This window comes from Falco rusticolus, chromosome 8, assembly GCF_015220075.1.
Source record: "Falco rusticolus isolate bFalRus1 chromosome 8, bFalRus1.pri, whole genome shotgun sequence".
Taxonomy (NCBI): domain Eukaryota; kingdom Metazoa; phylum Chordata; class Aves; order Falconiformes; family Falconidae; genus Falco; species Falco rusticolus.
The window spans coordinates 5241046-5261202 of record NC_051194.1 but is presented as its reverse complement, the minus strand read 5'-3'; the positions used below and the strand labels follow the sequence as shown (position 1 = coordinate 5261202).

The window sequence follows — 20157 nt, the reverse complement described above, 5'->3', positions numbered from 1 at the left end:
GTGGATCCTGTATTCTTACAGTCTAAAAGCTAATGTATTTGTTACTGCATCTTCTACCAGGCTTTTTTTTTTTTTTTCATACACCTGATTTGTTTTGAAGTCTTAAAACCCATTGTTTAGAAGGCGATTATGGTGCTGAAAAATTGTTACATTTGCAACATATGGGTGGAGTAGTTAGTTACTATCACAACAAAACTACTAATTTCACTATACTCAGTATATGGCCCTGGGTGCAGCTGCAAAATATTACCTGTTTCTTGTAACGAACAATGCTGCTGCTTGGTCTCTTACCTGTGAACGCATGAAATTTTATCCTGTATATTTGTCTTAAAAAGAAAAATATGACAAACGAGCTTAAAGTAAAGATGCTGCATTATGTTTATGTGCAAACAGCTTGTAACAAAGTAGTTGCAGAGGCTTTTTTTGTATTGAGAGGTTTAAATGGTTTATTTTCTTGCCTATCTGGACACTGGTAAGGACGTTTGGGTGGGGCTGCTGCTGGGTCAGAGCAGAGTACCTGGTGGGAACCCTGAACTGATGTTGAGGTTCTGGTCTCTCTAGTAGCTCTCTTCCTATGTCTCTTCTGTTCCACGCTCCCTGCAGTGTGTTCAGGATTAAAATTTGTGCTCAGCTGTGTAGGATAATAATACCTGGACAAAATTGAAAAGATGAGAGCTGGAATCTTATGAGTGTGGCTCTTTCTTCCTTTGTACTCTTCTTTTAAAGTGTGTATATTTGAAATGATTTCCCCCCTTTTTGCTGAACTTCACATTTAATTAAATCTTTTGTTGTCTTATCATTTTTTAATGTAATTGGGTTACGTAATTTTAATCTGCAATGTAATTTTTAACCTTGGGATTTCTGGTGTTATCTTCACATTTGGTCATGATCAAGTTGCCACAAGAACTGGTTGTGGAGGAGACCTTATTAGTAGTCCCGTCCGTCCCCCCCCTTTCCCCCAACCCCGCTTCTCCCTTGCAATTCAAAGAGTCATTGCTACAGAATTGAACTCTTCATTGAAATGTCTTACTCCTTCAGTGGGGAGGCTAAGACTGTCCTTTATTTTGGTGGCACGTGGTCATCGTTATGACAGAGGCAGTGTTTCTATAGCTAATGGGCTGTGTGTTACGTTTCGTAATACGTTGAGTTCTGATGTGTATTTCTGCTTACCTGTTTGGGAGGGGGAGAAACAAGCTGATGATAAATGTATGAAATAGGATAACTTATGTATAATAAATTAAGTGCATTATATATTTATAGTTTGCTTTTTTTGGTGTGTCTGAGGTAGCTTGACTTCTTTTCCAAAGTCTGTTTTAACAACAGTGACCGTTGTTAAGCTGCTTTGGTTTTATAACGTGAACCTTTCAAGTTGCATAGTTTTACTGATAATTTCTTCCTGTCTGTTACCTTACTGTACTTTTATAATGCCATTGCACTTAAGTTCTGTGTTATCTGATGTAGTGGCAATTATATGTGTGTGGTTGGTGGAATACAGCTTTACTTTGGGGGGAGGCAAGTAGGATGAATACAATTAGCTGTTACACAAGACACAAAAGCCTTTTTATTTATTAACTACCGTTGTTAAGAATGTGATGGGATCTGTGTGAGCAGGAAGTTTCCTTATAATTCTGCACATGTGCATTGGCAGCAGCAGCTGAGAGCAAATCTGGCAGTGTTCGGTGGTGGGTGTGAAGCAGTGAGCAAACATCCATCTACTTTTTTCTGGTATCGCTGATGGTTTTATTCAATTCCTCTTGCTACAATGTAGTTGTAGAAGGATTACGAGTTGCTGTATTGCTGTAATGCTGTTAAAAAGCCTTTGGATTTTATCTAGTAAGTGAATATAAAATGTTACTTTGCATATCAAAACACTTGAAAATCAGCTAACATTTCAGTGATCTGTCAGCTTGCTCTTTCAAAATGTAAAATTTTTGGAATGTTGCTTAAATCAGTCACTATTTGAGGCTTTACTAATGTTATTGCAATAGAGTTGCGAAATGTTTGATTTTCTTAAAATTTGAAGTTTTGTAGGGTTTTTCCCCCTGAATTTGGCATTTAGTCTAACTAAAGCCTGTCCACTTTTCTGCCTCTCATGAAGAGGCAGATAGGATATGCCTGTCATGAAGATCAGTATTTGATGATGGCTTTTTCAGAGAAAGTGTAATCAGGTAAAAAATCGAATTAAAAATCGAATAAAAAAATTTATCAATTTTACTAGCATCTTTTTTTCAGAGGGGCTTTCATGAGTTGCGTTGTTGCTTTCTTTCACAGTAATGACATAAAGGCTTAATCTGAATTATTCCAGTTTGTAAATTAAAAGGCTTGCTGCTACATTTCCAGGAAACAAAAATGGCATCACAGTTGCTTTCTACTAAATCTGATACTTTATTTTTTGTGCTTTTATTTACTCTGTCAGTATAACCAGGATTTTGTCAGTTGAGTATTTTCTGAGGCTCTCAGAAGTGCTAGTGGCAGATGATGGAGAATTTCAACTGACTGAGTTGAGGTCGTGTGTGTGTGAGAGAGTACACTCGTGAAGGCATATACATGCAAGTAGTGAGTTTATTAATTAAAGAACTGGTGTTCAGGCTTCTACTGACTCCTTTTGTGAATGTGTGCAAAACTGCAACAAGCTTGTTTTCTTTTGATTCCTGTTTAACCAGGAAACAAACATGTCAGGGAAGAGTTAGTAACTGTTGTACCAAAAAATGAAAGGAGCAGGGAAGGGAAGTCTCATCTGCTTGAAAAGACATCTATTCTACCATAGTTTCTTTCAAGACTGCAAGTTAAATTATGTCATTCTACTTATTTTAAAACATCATGCCTTTATGGGGCTGGGGAGTGTATTCTGGAGAAGACCAGCTTGTTGAATTTAAAACAGTAACTGAGCCCAGTTGTCTGATTTGCCAGTACAGACTCTTATACCAAAATGCCTTTCAATAGCTGATCTCACTGGCAGTCAAAAAGAGAAAATTCTGCTTTAAGAATCTATTTTAAGCTAATCTTGCTGGTTTTAAAACTTCTTTAAAAAATTTTTGTTTTGACTACTCAAATATATTGCGTACTTAAATGTAGCTTTAAAATTGATCATTTTTTTTTACGTGGAGGATATTCTGTGTCTTCATATTCAGACACTTGGACAGCACTGCATGCTTTTAACTGTGCTCTTGACAGAAATATCATTTGTCTTTTTCCATGTCCTGAATTTGATGTAGTGTTCTGTTTGTTTGCTTAAAGAGTGGGGTGGGTTTTTGTCAGGGTGTGTGTTTTTTTTTATTTTCCTCCAAGCCGTGTCCCCTACCCCAACCTGGTCATCTTTTCACTTTTGACTGGGTTAATTCAAATGGGCAATATACTCTGTTTTTACCTGTTAGCTGAACAAAAGGTGGTAATCAGGTGAGCAAAGGCTCTTCTGCCCCAAACCATTTCATCCATCGGGAATGCCGGCAGTAATTTGGCTATACAAATGGCACAAAAATAAATTAGTGTCAGTTGTTATGATCATGACAGTGCATTTTAAAAAAAACCAAACAATTTCCTTATATCTCAATAAAACTTAAGAGCTAAGAGAAGAGTGCTGGTTGCCATTTTTTAAAAACCAGAAATTAAATAGTGTGTAGTACAGCAGTTGCCAGATGGGGCTATATGTTCTACAGCGAGCTGGTACGCAAAAGTTTCGCAGGCAAGCCTCGCTCATGCTCACACCTGGCAGCTGACTCTGGATGATGTCATTACATGAGGAAAGTTCCTGTGATTCCAAATTGGAATCTGTCATAAATTTAGGCTATAATTTAGAAATTCCTAGAAACTGTTATAACTTCAAACATCTCAAACTTGGTTAAAAAAATAATTCTTTATTTGGATTTAAAAGTATGTGTACTATACGCATCCAAAGGGACATCAGAGTTTTGTCTAGTTATAAGTCAGTCATGTAAGTAACATAATATGTTCTCTTTATTTATCAAATATGGAGTAAGAAATTAAAAACTTTGAGACATGTAAATGTTTTTGTGGAATTTGATTTATAAACCTCCTTATATTGCAGAAAGTGAGCATTGATCCTCGTTGTACTGGAGGATGTATACATTTTGTGGTAGGACCCTGCGTGCAGGCCTGTGGGTGGCTCACAGGATTACAGCACAGCGTTCTGAAAAAAAACAGTCTGAACCTGGTGTGTATTTCCTGAGAAGTAGGGACAAGCGATTTTTTTGTTCTATATATAACAGTATTTTTTCCTATCTAAAAGTCTTTCATTTAGATTTTACTTTTCATATGTTACAAAAGAAAATGTGGGATTAGCAGGCAATATCAGTAAAATAATACATTAAAAATAGAGCAGAACAGCAGTCGCTGTTAGCTTTGGTTTTTGGCTTCACAGATGATACGAAATTCTTGCTAGGTAAAACAGGCAAGTAAAATAATTGCTTACATACCTGAGACTTGTGGCACAAATTTTATGCACAGAATTAATGTTTTCATTCCTATGGCATGGTACCAGTTTGTTGCTTTTTTTAATTTTTTTATTTCTACTTCTTGTAGTTTCATTTTTTTTTTTTTTTTAAGGAAAGGTAGGGGAGCCCTGAGGACTTCAGTTTAAAATGACACCCGTATATTTGTAGTTCAGCCAGCAATGTAAAAGCTGAACTAAATTTAAGTCTAAACTTTCATATGTATTCCTCAAATATTAACAGTTAGGCATGTATTCTGTGTTTTCTTTAGTGGCATGTCATATGTGGGTGTGAATACTTCAGCTGCCAATAAGTGAATGCTATTATGATGGCAAAATGAAACTCATGGTGCTGTTTTCCCAGCAGACTCTGTGAAAGTCCTTGCCTTATTTAAAAAAACAACCAACAAACAAAAAACCCCCACCAAAACCTAACCAAACCCCTAAGAAACAGTTGTTTGTTTTTTTTTAAATAACAGATGAGAGCACTGAAATACAGAATACATGTTTTACCCTTGCTAAAGATGCTTGGGCTCAAGGTGTTGCATAGGACATAGCATGATGTTTTTCAACCTCTTGTAAAATTGTGGTATAATATGTGGTCACAATAAGGTGTATTTTTATTTTTCTGTAGTTCTGTAGAAAATTACTGTAGCTTAGGAGATCTTTATAAATGTTTGTAGTAACAAGGAGGGAAGGTAGGTGGAGATGCAACAGAATATTTATAATAAAGCATGAGGTAGTTGGGTTTTGGTGTGGTTTTTTTTTTGTTTTTTTTTATTTTTTTAAATTATTGTGTTTCTCTTGATAGGACTTATGAGGTACGTAGGCTATGAAATTGGGAGGGGGAAGCACATGTTCAAAAGGGTCGGGGTAATACGGTCAAAATTAGGAATACTTGACTGAATGGATCAGCTCCTGGTTTCTGAGATATTTGATCATGGCAAAAAAAAAAAAAAAAAATCAACCCCCCCCCCCCAGTATTTCCAAAAGACTCTAGAAATAAATTTAAAGGTTATATATCTTGTCCTAGTTTTCTTACTGTGTCTACATTGAAGTGTACATCCCGAGTCAAGGGAGGGCAAGTGGGAAAGCTGTTGATCAATACAAGAAGTGGAGATATAGTTAATTATTAGCAGTTTCTGAGCCTATCCTTCAGTTTTACAGTGTTGGAAATAACAGGGAATAAATCTTCTGGAAGTCAGACCACTTTTTAAAAGTTTCTGGCTTTTTCTAGACTTTGTAAATATCAGATGCATTGTATCACAGCCTGTGAAGATTACACCAAAGCATGTACTAAAAGGCAAAAAACTTAAATGCTCTGAAAAGAAACTGGTGAGTGTAATGATGTATTGAAGTGTGTGTATATAACAATATGTGTATCTGAGAGGGTGAAAAGTAGGCTTTCTTTCACTAATTCTTCTAGGTGATGATAAGCCATATAAAACTTTGTTTAAAGTATAAACTTGGGTTGTAAATCCGGTTTTGCTAACAATGAGACAACTGGGCTGTTTCAACTTCATTGTTATGTTGCCAAGGGAGTTAAAATAGAATTGTCTTTTTTATTTTTTTCATGTGCCCTGAATGAAATTGATATTCAGGTAGCCTGTTTGTCTGCAGCACCTGATAAAAATGTTATGCTTTTATGTCAGCTAAGCTGGAAGTTATCTTTGCTAAGAAAGCTGGACCTCAATTGCTCATTTGGTGCTGAATTATAAAGAAGTGGTTGCTTCTAATTTGCTCTTTTTATTAGGTGATGTTTGTTTGTTTGTTTTAGCTAGGCAGCCTGAAGCATTGTGGCAGATCCAGCAAAGATTTTTTTTTTCCCAGCTGCCATTAACCCCACAACTGGCTAACATGAGTCTTGCTGGTTTATTGTGGATAGCTTGACTTCGATAAACTTGCGAAAATAGACTTTGTGCATCTTCATATTTCAAAAGTTGCATGATATATTTGGATTGATTGAAGTCTGCTTGCATGCAAAGATTATGTTGACTGTCACTGAATATACCATAATAATAAGAAAAATGGCTGGGCAGTGTCTTCATAAATTGTAGGACTCGTGAATTGCAGCTGCTTCACTGTTGAAATCTGGCAGGATCTTTTAGTAACCCAGAATACACAATGACAGATTTGAACATGATTGGTTAAAAAAAAAAAAAAAAAAAGAAAAAGTAAAGTCTGTTGACTGGATATAACCCTTCATTTTCTATTGTCACCTCACCTGGAGTCCTGATCTCAGACCAGGATCCAGTTGTGAGACACATAACAGATTTACAACCTTTGTGTAATACAAGCAATAGAAAGATGACAAAGAACTGAAAGAAATATTGGTCAGTATTGCTTATATCAATAGGAAAATACAGAAAAAACTTTTGGGTCTGAAATATTTTTTTCTCTAGGCATCAATGCAAGAAAGTTTTGAGGAGGATGAAACAATCTTGTATAGAGCTTATGGCCAGCTCCCTAAACACGTGGGTGCAGTTTTGGGGAGGATTAGGAGCAGGAAGATGTTATTTATTCAAACAGTTGGAAGGAGTCTGCATTCCTGATGTCATAGGCTAATGAATGGACTGGCATTTTGGTACTGAGAGTGCTAACTTGTCAGACCTTTGGAAGCGAAGATGAAGTGGATTTCTTCTGATGTGGAATAGAAGCAAGAGCCAATGGGGGAACAAAGAGAGGGAAGGTACTTTTCTGAAGTCTGCCAGCTGAATTCTCATATTGATCTCAAATTGTGAAGCAGAAGGTTTCGGTATGTGTACTTTAAAGCCAAGGAAAGCCTTTTTATTGTCTAGTTTTGGTGATCTGTGTTATGTTTGTGTGTGTATGTTGCAAGTTAGTTTTGCCCAGTTACAGTTGCTTGAGTTTAATTAGAACATGTAATGGGTGAGATCAAGGGACTTGAGATGTCCCTTTGACTGTATCTGGATGTGAAATCAGCTCCATTGTGTCATGAAACTGCAATTTAAATTTTTAGTACCACAGAAAACCAAAATGGGTATTGCTGTGGTTTGTAGCTCTTTTGAGAGCTGACAACATGAAAAATGTCCAGATAGTTGGAATTCTAAAAGGTGTAAAAAATGTGGGTGGTTCTAGGGAATCTGATTGGGAGGAAGTTGCCTCCTGTATCAAGATCTGATGATTACATCGACTTTGAAGTGGCAGTTAGGACACATAATCAACTTTCTAGAAAAGGTGATCTGTACCACTGAAAGCTGGTTGATTCTCTCATGTTCTGTAGTTAGGACTTAGGTTTTGGTCGTGCCATTTAACAATGATGTGTTAAACCAATGTGTGAGACCCTTCTAAAAATTGTATAGCCATTAAATGTTTTAGTATGGTAGATACTATAAAACACTTCTGTCTAACCCACTTAGCCCTTTGTGATTCTTTGGAAGAAGAATGAATGAGTCTGAAAATTACTTTGTAATTGTTAAGGCTTAGATGTCCGGCAATAACTTTTACTTTGGTTAACTCCTAGGTGAAAAAGGGGATTTACTTTTTTTGCGTGCTCCTCCATGAGCTATGCTAATGCGGTCTTTTTGCTTGCTTGTTCAAAACAAGAAACTGATGATTTGACAAGGAGAATTCCTCAGATGTGATGTGTAGACTTGTGACTGAGTTTACAACTGCTGAAAACTTTATGGTCTAATAGTACTTTCCTTATTTTTAGATTAACTGCTGAAGTACTGATCGAGTTCTGCTATTCTTCAATGAGGAACTACAGGCTGATCTTTTGCCATAATCTTAAACAACCATAAATGACAAAAGAATGCTTGGTCAGTGAGGGCAGCTGGCGCAGAAAACGTTTTTCAAACTCGGCTGTTTAAGTACTCTGAGGTAGGTTTTTTAAACTACTTTACTTGGGCTATAAAAAAAAAAAAAAAAAGGAAGTACGGATTTCAGTATGTCTAATCTATTAGAACTTATCAATCCATTAGTAAACAGAGAATTAAGTTTGGTTGCAGTGCTTTCACTGCCAGTATGTATTTCATGTTCTATGTGCCATCCTGTGTGAAAGCGATTGCTTGCATTTAAGCAAGTATGTTTTCTTTTTTTTATTATTTTTATCTTGAAGCGACAGTTTCTTCTTTGCTGGAAGAAATATTTTGGTTTTGACAGGATAACAGTTTAACTGAGTGACTTACACTGCCTTTGGTAATACCTTTGTTATCTACCGAGATCCTTTATCAAGCAAAGACTTGCAAGTAAAGCTTGATCTTCTGCATGATAGGAAGATGGTATCACCGAGCATCTAGAAACTAGTTTTGGGGGTTTTATGTTTAGTAAAATTTTTAATTTGATGCAGGTGTTGAAAGCTTTATTGTGTAAACCAGAAACTGCCAAATATAGTAGAAGTTGATTGCATATCACAAAATACTTAATCATTTCATGTAACTAAAACTTGGGCTTTTGGCTTGGTATGATCCACTAGTTTAATTTCCTCTCGAGAGGCTTTTGTGTTGAATTTTCAAAGCCTGACTGATAAATACTGTCAGAAAATGTACTGAAGAATCTAGTTCTTCCACTGTACCTTAGAACTTAAATAACAATGTTGTAACTAGAATTTTCTGAATTTCCTTTGCTGCTATATATGTTCTTCTCAGTCCTCTGTTGAGGATTGAACAGAATACCTTGGTAATTGTAATTTATCTAGTTAGCTGTATTTGGAGTCATTACAGAATTTTTAAGTCAGTGAACTAATTAAGAGAAACTGGAGAGTATTTGCGTTAGGTAATTAAAATGCATTGTGTTACAGAACAATATATTCAACAGCATAAACTGAAATACGCTTTTTGTTTTAATTCCTCTTACTTGACAGAAAAGACAGCTTTGATTTTTTGGCTGCAAAAAGATATGAGGAAGAGCTCCTCCCCTTCCTTGAGTAACTGCAACTCTGTTCTTGCTAACAAAATATTTGGAATTCCACTTGATGAGCTGCAGCAAGAAGGGCAACCAGACAATGAGGTTCCATTCATAGTCCGCCATGTTGTGGACTATATTGAGGAACATGGTATGTATTGTCTTACTTTAAATACTATATTTAACTGGTTTTTTTACAGAATAAATAGTGGGTTTTGGAGAGTACTCGTTTTCTGAAGTTACTTATATTTAATTGGATGTGATTTGGTTGGGGATTTTTTTTGGTGATGCATGCTTCTTTGCTCCTTCTGTTACGTTTGATTGTCACTTTTCTAGTTACCACTAATACAGTCAGCTCAGCAGGGTACTTTATAGGAAATGGTGTGTTTTAGGTACTTACTAACATTTACTTTATTATTGTATTGTTAGCTGGGCCTAAGAATGTGTTTGCTGGGAGAAGGACTGCTGGAAGTCTTGCAAAACTATTGTCCAGAAAGCGTTCCATTTAGTGTGTGAATTGTGCCTATCTGATTATCAGTATTCTGATATATTTGTCCATAGTAGATCTACAAGTTTGTTTCTGCAACTTCTTTCTAACTCAGGGGGTCTGGAACAAGAAGGACTTTTTCAAGTCAATGGGAATGCTGAGACAGTGGAGTGGCTTCGGCAGCGATATGATAATGGAGAAGATGTGGATCTGGTTAAAGAAGCAGATGTACCCTCAGCTATTAGCCTTCTTAGATTTTTTCTTCAAGAACTTCCAGAGCCAGTTATCCCAGGCAGTTTGCACATACATTTGATGCAACTTTCTCAAGGTAAGAATTATTTTTTGATTCTGTATGTTTATTATTTTAAGAGTATTAAATTGAGAGTGTAGTGACACTAGAGTGTCTTTGTTCTGCGTAATAATGTGGATACCAGGAGGCATTCAAATATACCTTGTCTTAGCGCAACCCCCAGATAAATAGGTCTTTTTTTAGTAAACTCAGTCTGGGTTCAAAGACACAGTTTATCCTTCATGCAGGAAAACAGTGAAGCTGCCACATGTCATGCTTATTGGTTCTGAATATTCCATGTTCTTGTATGTGAATACTGGGACACTGGTCAAAGCCACTGGGATCAAAGTTGTTTGACAATTTCCCCCACTGATGCTTTAAAAGTGCTAGGGAATGCATTTATCTGTTTTTCTCTTACTGCCTCTGAATCTCACTTACTCTGCCTATGCTTTCATGGAACTTAAAGCTTTTGTATACTAGAGAAGAGATTGCAAACCCTATTCTCATGTGATATTTGCTTTCCTACTGTGGAGATTTTTTTTCTATTTAAAATTCATTTGTAGGAGGAAAAAAAACCACCTGTCACCAGCATATTGTTGTTGCTAAGTGTGTTTCTTTATATAGTGCAAAACCTTGCCCTTTCAAATTGATACCCATATGCTGGCACAGTATTTTCTTTACATAGTCCCAACTTGTCTATCTGTATCTACTCTCCTGGGTCATTTGGCCTCTGCTGTGCTGAGTGGTGTTGGTGTTGATACATAACTTGACGTAAAACCGCTTGTCTTGCAGCACTACGCTACTAAACGCCCTCAAAGGGTACGTTGATGTTTGAGCTCCGCTCCGTATGACATAACTGAGGATTTTGCTGGTTGTCACTCTGCAGGGCTGTTGCTCGTGTTCCTGTGTTAGTTCGTACTTCAAGTGCTGGGCTTGTTTTGATTTGTAAGGTGCACATTTTTGTTTGATTTAATTTCCTGTTGAGTTTATTTCTGATAAGAACTTGATAGCACTTGAGATAGCCCTGTTTGTTCAGAGTGGGAACTGGTTTGTAGGATGAGTGAGTATAGCTTAGCTTTCATATGCTGTTCTGCTGTTATTTACCAAGTGCTAAACTGGAGGGTCATCTACAGCAGTGTGAAGCTGCTTAGTTTTCCTCCCTTGGTAGCCCATATATCCTGAAACTTTGAATGTGGGGTGGTTATCTGGGTAGCTGGTGAGCAGAGGCTGAACACTGATGTGTGAGGTGCTAAATAATCTTGTGCTGGAAATAATTTTTTGGAAGCTGCTGACCAGAGGAACTTGTTAACACTGAAGTTCTGTTTGTTTGTCCTGTGCAGCAATGAGAAACTGAGGTGGATAGGGAATTTTATCAGTGATACATCTGCTGTTTGGCTTGTGTTGCTAACATCACGGTTCATTGGACCGGAGGAGCTAGCAAACAGTTGTGGTTTTTTTGTTTTGTGTTTGGTTTTTTCTTCCTGAAAAAGATTGTTAAGACAGTAATGCAGAATGCTGCTGGTTGCTCAGCTAGTACTGCTATACACCTTGATTTGCAACGTTCACTGTCAGGACTGGAAATGAGATTGAGGTATATTCACTTGGTGTGACAGTGCAATTCCCTTCTATGACTTGTAGAATATAGCAAGCAAATTGGGTTTTTTCCATCTTTGAATAGATGATGACTGTAGAAGAATTTACATATGGGTTGTTTTGGGGAAAGAGTTGTTCTTCAGCATGCTGTCTTTACTGTCTTTTTGAAAGTGTAAAATAAAGTGATTTCAGAAAGATTTAAAGTTATCTGTACCATGGAGATAAATACACGTAACATTTTAAACCAGTTTCCTTTGGCTTTTGGTATTTTGACTGTCTGATAGACATATCTCAGTTGGTTTCCAACTCATGGTTACAGCATGAGTTGCAATTTAGGCAGAGAAGTTGCTTACAGAAATGCAGAAGGTGGTAGTAGTTTTGGACCCATAAGGTATTTTCCCTCTTTAGCAGGCCTTCTGTATCGTTAGGTTAAGCGTAGTTCCCAAAACAACTTTGTTACACGACTAGGTGTGGCCTTTATACATCTTCTGAGGCTCCTTCTGTGCAGGCCTTAAGGGTGGTTCCTCACGGGCAAGTGCGTTTAGTACTTGGAAGTGTGATTTTGACACCAATGTGCTAGGCCATGTGTCCCAGAAGTGTATATCCATTTTTTTTTTTTGGTTTTACTGTCTACTGTCTTTTACTGTTTACTGTCAGAGGACTTCAGTTACAGGGACGAACATCCTCACTTTAGGTCTCTGGCTGTTTAGAACCTAAATTTTAGGATAGATTGGTTAGACAAAACATAGGTGTATGTGCTATGTGGTCTTTACTATTACCTTTCTCTCTTGCTGTCTGTCTTTTGGAAAGTCTACTTTGTGAAAGCATTTTTAAAAGTTCTCTTTTGCTGTTCTGTTTTCTAAACACATTTCTAGAGTGAAAACTAACAATAATGCATTCATTTTACTGTGTTACCATGTTGACAAGTATTTTTCTGTGCCTGGTTACCTGTATTCAAATACTGCAGATGTTGACTGTGTCTGAGCAGGTTAAGTCCTGCACAGTTACTCTTTGGTATTACTGTACATACACAACGGGGAACTTAGCACTTTGATTTGATGTTAAGGACTGGGATGTATCATCCCCCCCATCTAGTGAGGCAAAGTGACTGCTCATCATCTCCAAACATCCTTGTCCCTTTCTTACTGATCTGAGAAGAGTTTCCAAATGGCTGAGAATGAAGGGGAGGCCTGTTAGTTTCAATTTTTCTCCCATTTTGCTTTGCTGACCTTTCTTTTACTTCATATGGAATTTCTCTGTTAGATACAAACAATTGTAAACTCTTTGAACCTTGTTGCCTGTAACGCTCATAATGTAACAAATGAGCTTTACGGGTAGATATTTTGATGAAGGATATACAGTTAAATGTGCGGTGAGAATGAGGAAGTTTTATGGTGACCCTTTTTCAGGTCTGAAACTGAATCATCAAGCTAGAAGCTAAGTAGGTGTTAAGATGATTGCATTAAGATTCCTCGTATTCATCAGTTAAGGATTATAAAAGGAAGTAGAGTGTTGAGAATGGAATGCTTATAGAGTATGAAGTGTCAAAGTAGCTTGTCTGAAACAGAATTTAACTAGCTTGTAAGTTAGCTCACTATCTCTGGAGCTGTCGCTGGCTCTAGAGCTCTTCTGCAAAGCGGTTGTTCTCTTAACGGTGGTAAAATGAAAGGATGCGGAGGAGGTAGCCCTATAATCAGAAACTTGAGCGAGCATTAATTGGGGAAAATATGCTGAAAACTACTGATTGGACTTGCAGAGGAGAATATGGTGGAAATAATTGGTTTAGGTTATCAATTCCTGCTTCATGGAAGAAATTATGTGTATCGTTTAAAATCTGATGGTGCTGTGCTATGGAAGCAGGACTGTGGAGAGTTTTTTTGTTATGTTCCCTTGCCACTTCACCACCCCTCCAAACCTCTGGCACTGTTGAAGAAGCGTGATGGAACAGGGAAATGAGTTATCAGGCTCTCTTGGAAAGTTCAGAGAGGAAGAGCCTAATCCAGAGGCTGAAATGAGAGGATGAGGTGCTGGGGCAGATAGGTTGTTATGAAGTACTACCACTGTAAATACTCTTCAGATCTGTGAGCTGGATGTTTCAGTTTTTGGGTTTGGGGTGGGTTTTGTTCTCCTTTTTCCATGGAGAAATTTAGTATGAGAATCTCAGACTGAACAAACGCAAGTGGAATTCTGACATTTTAGGCTGCGGTCTGACCAAATTAGTTGTACTTCAGAAGTAATTGTTGCCAGACTCAAAAAGTTGACCAGTATCAAATGTGAAAAGCAGTTATTTTATTTCCGTGATTAAAATATTTTTATTACATTTTTCAGATTATAATAATGAAGATGAATTTGGAAGAAAGTTGAGGTTCCTCTTGCAGCAGCTTCCACCTGTTAATTACAGTTTGTTAAAGTTTCTGTGTAAATTTTTAGCTAATGTAGCATCGCATCATGAAGAAATTTGGTCAGCAAGTTCTTTAGCTGCAGTCTTTGGCCCAGATGTTTTTCAGTAAGTTATTTATAAAAGTTCATGCAGTGTTTATGTGAATTTGACAGTGTACACCTGTAGTCTAAAGTCTTGCCTAGTCAATGAGTAACAGCAGCTAGTACATGATAACGTTTTGGCAGTATCTTTTTCTGTGTCCCTTGTGTGCCCCCCACCCCAGTTTTGTCTTACCAGTTTTTGCTTGGATTTAAACAACAGTTTTTCTATGATCTATGGCATTAGAAACCGCTAATTTGAGTGTTGCATTATTGTAATTATACTGAGGTTAAAAATTTTTAGAGATAGTGTGTGATAATACTATTGGTAGTGAGAAAGCTGTTAAAGTACAAACGTATACTGCGGTTTTCTCTGTACAGGAAAGTACTTGAATTTTAAATATTCCTCAGGAAAAGTTAATTGACTAAATAGTTGTTACCTCATCGCTTTTAAATATAAACGTGTAAAGCTTTATAATGCAGTAGTGTAAAAGCATGCTTAAAGTTCTGTGTGTTCAGAATGGGTTAGGGACAATGGCATGAAGTGTAGCCCTTAGTTGTAGATAGAAGTCATTCACAGGAGTTCTTTGGGAAAACAGATTTACATTTTTAAACTAAAACAGTGTTGAAATCTTTAGCATTTACACAGATGTGGAGGATCTGAAAGAACAAGAAATAGTTAGCAGAATAATGGCGGGACTTCTGGAGAACTACTATGAATTCTTTGAAAATGAAGAGGAAGATTTTTCATCTACTAACGATTTAAGCTCAATAACTGAGCAGGTAAGAATACTTTACATGGCAATATGTTATCACTTATAAATGTGCATAGCAGATTCTTCTTTATGAAAGATATGTTGAAATACAATTTTCTTTAATGTGCCTTTTGGTAGTTTCTTGCAAACTGACAAAACCTGGCATTTCCTTAAATGCATTTCCTTAACAGGTATGCTTGTGAAATTGTTGCTTTGTAGTAAGTATAGCTTATGCTATGTATGGGAACTAAACCAACAGTGATATCCTGCCCAACGTAGACATTGGTATGCTATATAAACAGTATAGCTTTTTAATTACGTTTTTAGGAATGGAGAACTGTTTTTTAAGCGATTGCAGACCCACGCTGCTGTTGGTCAATGATATTTCTAGGTGTGTCTTAGAGACACATGCAGGGTCTTGCACTCCACTTGATGATGTTATCAGTGGTGTTTCCCTATGCCAAAATTTTTCAGCGGTGTTCCTGATTCAAAGACTTCAAAATAATCTCCTGATTCAAAGACTTCAAAATAATCTTCTTGACGTTAGTGGGGAAAAGTGTTGAAATTGGAGAAACAAAGTTAAGTAGACTAGAAATTCTCTGGGTCGTAGTATTTAACTGCCAGGCTTGGCAGATTCGCCTGTCCATGTGACTGATGGTATCCATTATCAGTCTTCTGCCTTTGCTCACAACAAATTTAACTTTGCAAAGTAAAATACAATGTCATGCTGGGATAAACAGAGATGGAGACTTGTTAGGGAAATGAAAGTGTGGTATTGTGATACAAACTTCTGTTGGCAAATATTTTTAATTCTAACAAGTCGTGGTATATAAGTGATAATGCACAGAAGGAGCACTTTTTACATCATAAAAGCCAGGTTCATGGTTTGTTAATAAAATTTTGGCTCAGGCCCTTGGTCAGAAATATGGGAAGGTATAAACTCAATTTTCTCATATTCAGTTGGCTTAAGAAATTACATATTTTCTTTAAAGAGGAAAAAGGGTAAATAACCAGCAGTTACTAAGGAAGGTGACGAGAAATGATGAATTTTTAAAGCCTGACTATCCCACGAACCCCTCCTTTATCAAGACAGGTAAGGCAAGTACTAGAGCAGCCAGTTGCTTCCTCTTCACTGCGGTAGACATGTCACCTGTTGGTCCGGTCTGCCAAGCGTGGGCAGCAAGGTCTGGATTGAGCAGCTTCTCCTCTGCTGGCTCTTGTAGCGGAGTGCTGCAGCTTTGCGATGTTTGCTGTCTCTAGCTCTTTGCAGAAATATGTCTAGCGCTGAGAACCAGCCCTGCTGCATGCAGGAAGCTGTTAAATAAAGCTGAGCTGTAATTTCTGCAACCAGAGGCTGAGGGCTGTCGCCGGAGGTTGGGATGACTGCTCTGCTCTTTAAAACGTTGGTTGGTCTGCGCTCTCAGGCTTTGAAATTACTGACTTGTCTGTGGGTTATTGTACGTGTTGGCAAAAGGGTTTCCCAAGCACAACTCTGTTTGGTGTGTGGTTTTGGGTTTTCCCTGTTTGAGGCCTGATGGGGTGTCCCTTTAATTTCGTGGTGTCTCCACCAGATGTCAACAGTGCACTGCCGTTGGGTGCTGCTCCCTCCGGGAGGGTGCGGAGCAGGGGGCAGAAGGGCTGCTGTCCCCTCCGGCTGCAGCCCCACGGCTGTGTGCGCGTGGGCTTGTCCCTGGTTCACTGGCACGTCCTCTTGCAGTTACAGAGGAAAGCCAAGGATAAATACGTTTCTTGCCCTGTATGTAGTACCATAGAACACATTACACTGCTTTTAAAAATAAACAAACGCCTCCTTTCTGCTTTTGGTGTAGTCTTAAACTTCCAAACTTTCAATTTTTTCTGATTACAGTGGTTTTATTTCACAGTCATGTGGCAGATATTACAAAGCATATTTTCTTGAGGCAGCTTCCGCTACTTTAATTTTTGAGTTTGCAGGTTTGGGCGATCAGTAATCAATTGCAGAGGTGCTTTGTGAGTTGAATAGAATCACTTTGTGGTGTTTATCTTTTTATGTTTTAGACATAGTTGCTTTTTAAAAAATGAAGGTGGCTGTATTGAGTTGTCAGTTGGATATTGTTTCACTTTTAAAATTGGCCATATCTTACTGCTTCAGTAAAAACATCTGTGTTTGGAAACCAAAATAGACATGAAGCTTCACAGAAACTTCTCATTACACTTACATTTGCCTTTATAAGCCTGGATTTACTTTAAAGTTTAGATTTTTAGACTCCTATGTTGCCTTCCATAGAAGGATTTGAAAATGCTTCTTGTGTATGAATAAGGCTACCTATGGAATAGAGGAGAGCTGTCTGTCTCTGTTTTACATGTAGAAGAAGAAAGGTTCTGTGCCTCGTGACTTAGGGGGTTTCTGTTTCTAGATTCTGCTTGTGTTCATTTATTGCATCAAAGATGCTTCTCCAGTTTTTGTCCAATGTTTCAAAAGCTTTTTAATGGCGTGGAATGTATGGTTTTACATAAAAGCAAGTCTAGCATGCCTGTCTTTTCTAAAAGTGAAAAATGTTTTCCTCTTACAGGTATCTTGGTTTTATACCTTTCATGGTCTTTTAATTCCCTAGACTTCTTAAAAGAACTTTTCAAGCCATTAACTGTGATTAAATCTTTTTTAGATCAATGATCTCTTGGAAGAGGAGGAAGATGTAAAGCTTGAGCAGTCTGAAGAACTTCCAGAAGATGGCACAGAGAAACCTGTTGAAAGGCCAGCTGTGGTGCATCTAGATATGACAGGGAGTCTCTCGGATTCCAGGAGCGTTACAGCATCAACAAGGTAACTTCTTTCTGCCTTGGAGCTTAGATTTAAAGTTTGGAATGTAGTTTGTTCTGGCTGAGAGAGGCGGGCTGTCAGGCTTTTGAGGTAAGTGGTGGGGTCTACAAACTGAAGCTTTAGAAGTAGGTGCGGTTCTTGTAGTAGTAAAATATGGGATAAAATAATCGTTTCCAAATTCAGCAAAGGAATGCCTGTAGAACTCGGGTTTGATTAGCTGTGGTACTTTATGCAGAAAAAGGGCATATTTTAGTGAAACTGTGAAGTGGTATTTAAATAGTTAATTTTGTAGCAGAAGTATGAAAAGAATCTGAGTATTGGTAGATATTTTTATCCATTCTGTACCATCTTTCTACCACTCCCTCTCAGTGTCCTAGCACTATTTCTTTTCATGTGTTAGTGAGATGTGTCTGTACATGACCCTAATTAATTTCTAAACCTGTGAGAATTCTGTTGTCCAGGATGTTTTTATCCTTAGTTTGGTTAGATGTAAAATGAGGAAAGTACTTTCTTTTTTCACTAGAGTACAGTGGAACATTTCATGAACAAGTGTAATGAAGACTCTGTAAATGTGGTAACTTCCTGAAAATATGCTAGAGAGAAAACACCAGGGATGAAGAGGAACTATGTATGATGGAAAGGACGGTGGAAAGCAAGTGGGATAATATTGACCATTAATGATTTTTGGTTTGATTTTGAGGTTCTAAAAAGGCCTTTAGTAGGAGCAACGTGGAGGAAATTTTGAGCACTTTAAAGATGACATTTTGTAAGGCTGAAGTTTAATTTAACTGCATTTTAGTAAAAAGATAGTATAAAAATGCATAGAAAGGCCAAGGTCTTGCATTGTCCAAACAGGTGTAAAGGCTGCTGAAGCTGGACAGACCTGTGTTACCTGCCTAAGAGCCAGACTCTGTAGCGGGATCTGTTTGGATGGGCTCTGCTGGTAGAGAGCTTTGAGCTGGTTTGGAAGTTGCAAAGTGTAGTACAGACAGGAGTATTGTAGTGGGAGTCAGCTTTTAATTAAGACCAGTCCTCGTAAAGGAGATGCATAAACTTAAAATTGTACTTCCATTTGAGAGCTTATTTGCGCTTGCTTCTAATACACAGGTTTATGTTTTCTTGCTTGTAGTGCACAAGTTTTTATTTTTAAGTTTGCTTTACTTGTACTTTGAGTTTACATTTTACGCACGGAGGATTTTACTTTTTCCCCTCTGCTGCATGTGTTTGGCATGGGCATTGCATGTAAGAACTTGTAGGGAGGGGTGAGGAAGATAAAAGTGTGACTAAAAGCAGAAGAACCGCAGGGAAAATCACAAGTTTACTGCCTAAGACTGAGTGGTCTCAAGAATGTGGATTTCGGGTTGAAATCTGTTCAGCTGCTTGGCTGCACCCTTCCTTCTACTTCATTGAAAGAATTTGTAAAATATAAAACGATGCGAGAAACATGATTCTGTTTTGTAATTTAAATTATATTTTAATAGTTAATTACCCTTGTCAGCAATATGGCTGTTTGAGTTAAAAAAAAGTTGCTGCAATTTGAACTTCTATAAAAGCGCTTCTTCCAATTAAAGTTTTAAAGCAATTTAACTATTCACAAGTAATTTAGTTGCTTGTGGAATGTGTAAGCACAGCAGTAGTGACAAACTCAACATGTTTGAGAGTTTAAATTTGATAGCCTGAAGAGAAGAACATTTTTACTCTATGTTTAGGGTTAATTAAAAATTAATAGGCATTAATTATGGTTGGCATTTTACATAATTTGTGGGGAAGGATAAGGAGGAATCCTGTAGAAGCAGAAAGAGAATTTTGCCTGTAAAACGAGAACTACTGCAGGAAACATTTACAAAAAAATTACAGTGAATGAAAAAATATGCTTTATTAAACTTTTAACCACTATAAATACTATAAATATTTTTCCAGATTTACTTTTATAGTATGCCTCTAAAAGCCTTTTTTTGTTTTAGTTTCTTGATGTAAAAAAAATTAAAAAAAATAAAGAAGCAAATGTTAAAGCAGGCTTATTGGGATGTTTGTCTTGACGTAGGGCCTGCGGCAGCTTATAAACGAAAGAGAAGAAGAAGCAGACCTTGATCATGATTCTTACAGTTCCTTAACCTGGAGTTCTGTTGCCACTTTGCAGTTGTCAGATTTTGGGGTGTATGTGTATCTGCATATTTTGGTCTCTTTGTGGAGAAAATGAAAAGAACACTGAAGTTGCATGTGCGGCATGTTAAAGATTGGCTATCTTGATTCATGCGATGGGCTGTATGACCTTCCTTCTAGTTATCTGGACTACCTTAAAATTTTGCTCACTACCTTTTTTCTTTACTTGTTCTGTTTATTCTTTTGGAAACTTATGACCTTCATGTGCTGCATGGTGTTAATTTGACTCTGAGTTAGAGAAGGATCTGGTGAGAATGTGGATAGTCATTAATGCAGATT

General features: G+C 37.4%; 1 protein-coding gene across 6 annotated transcripts in view; it reads left to right on the top strand.

The window, feature by feature from the left end:
- The window catches only part of FAM13B (family with sequence similarity 13 member B), a 51117-nt gene that overhangs the window by 3009 nt on the left and 27951 nt on the right, over positions 1-20157 (top strand). For all 6 annotated transcript variants that reach the window (XM_037397258.1, XM_037397256.1, XM_037397260.1 and 3 more), the window contains exons 2-7: positions 8124-8290; positions 9273-9464; positions 9916-10128; positions 14011-14188; positions 14799-14943; positions 17561-17718. In XM_037397258.1, coding sequence (XP_037253155.1) covers positions 9308-9464; positions 9916-10128; positions 14011-14188; positions 14799-14943; positions 17561-17718 — 851 coding nt within the window. In that variant the 5' untranslated portion in view covers positions 8124-8290; positions 9273-9307. The remainder of the gene's footprint in view (positions 1-8123; positions 8291-9272; positions 9465-9915; positions 10129-14010; positions 14189-14798; positions 14944-17560; positions 17719-20157) is intronic.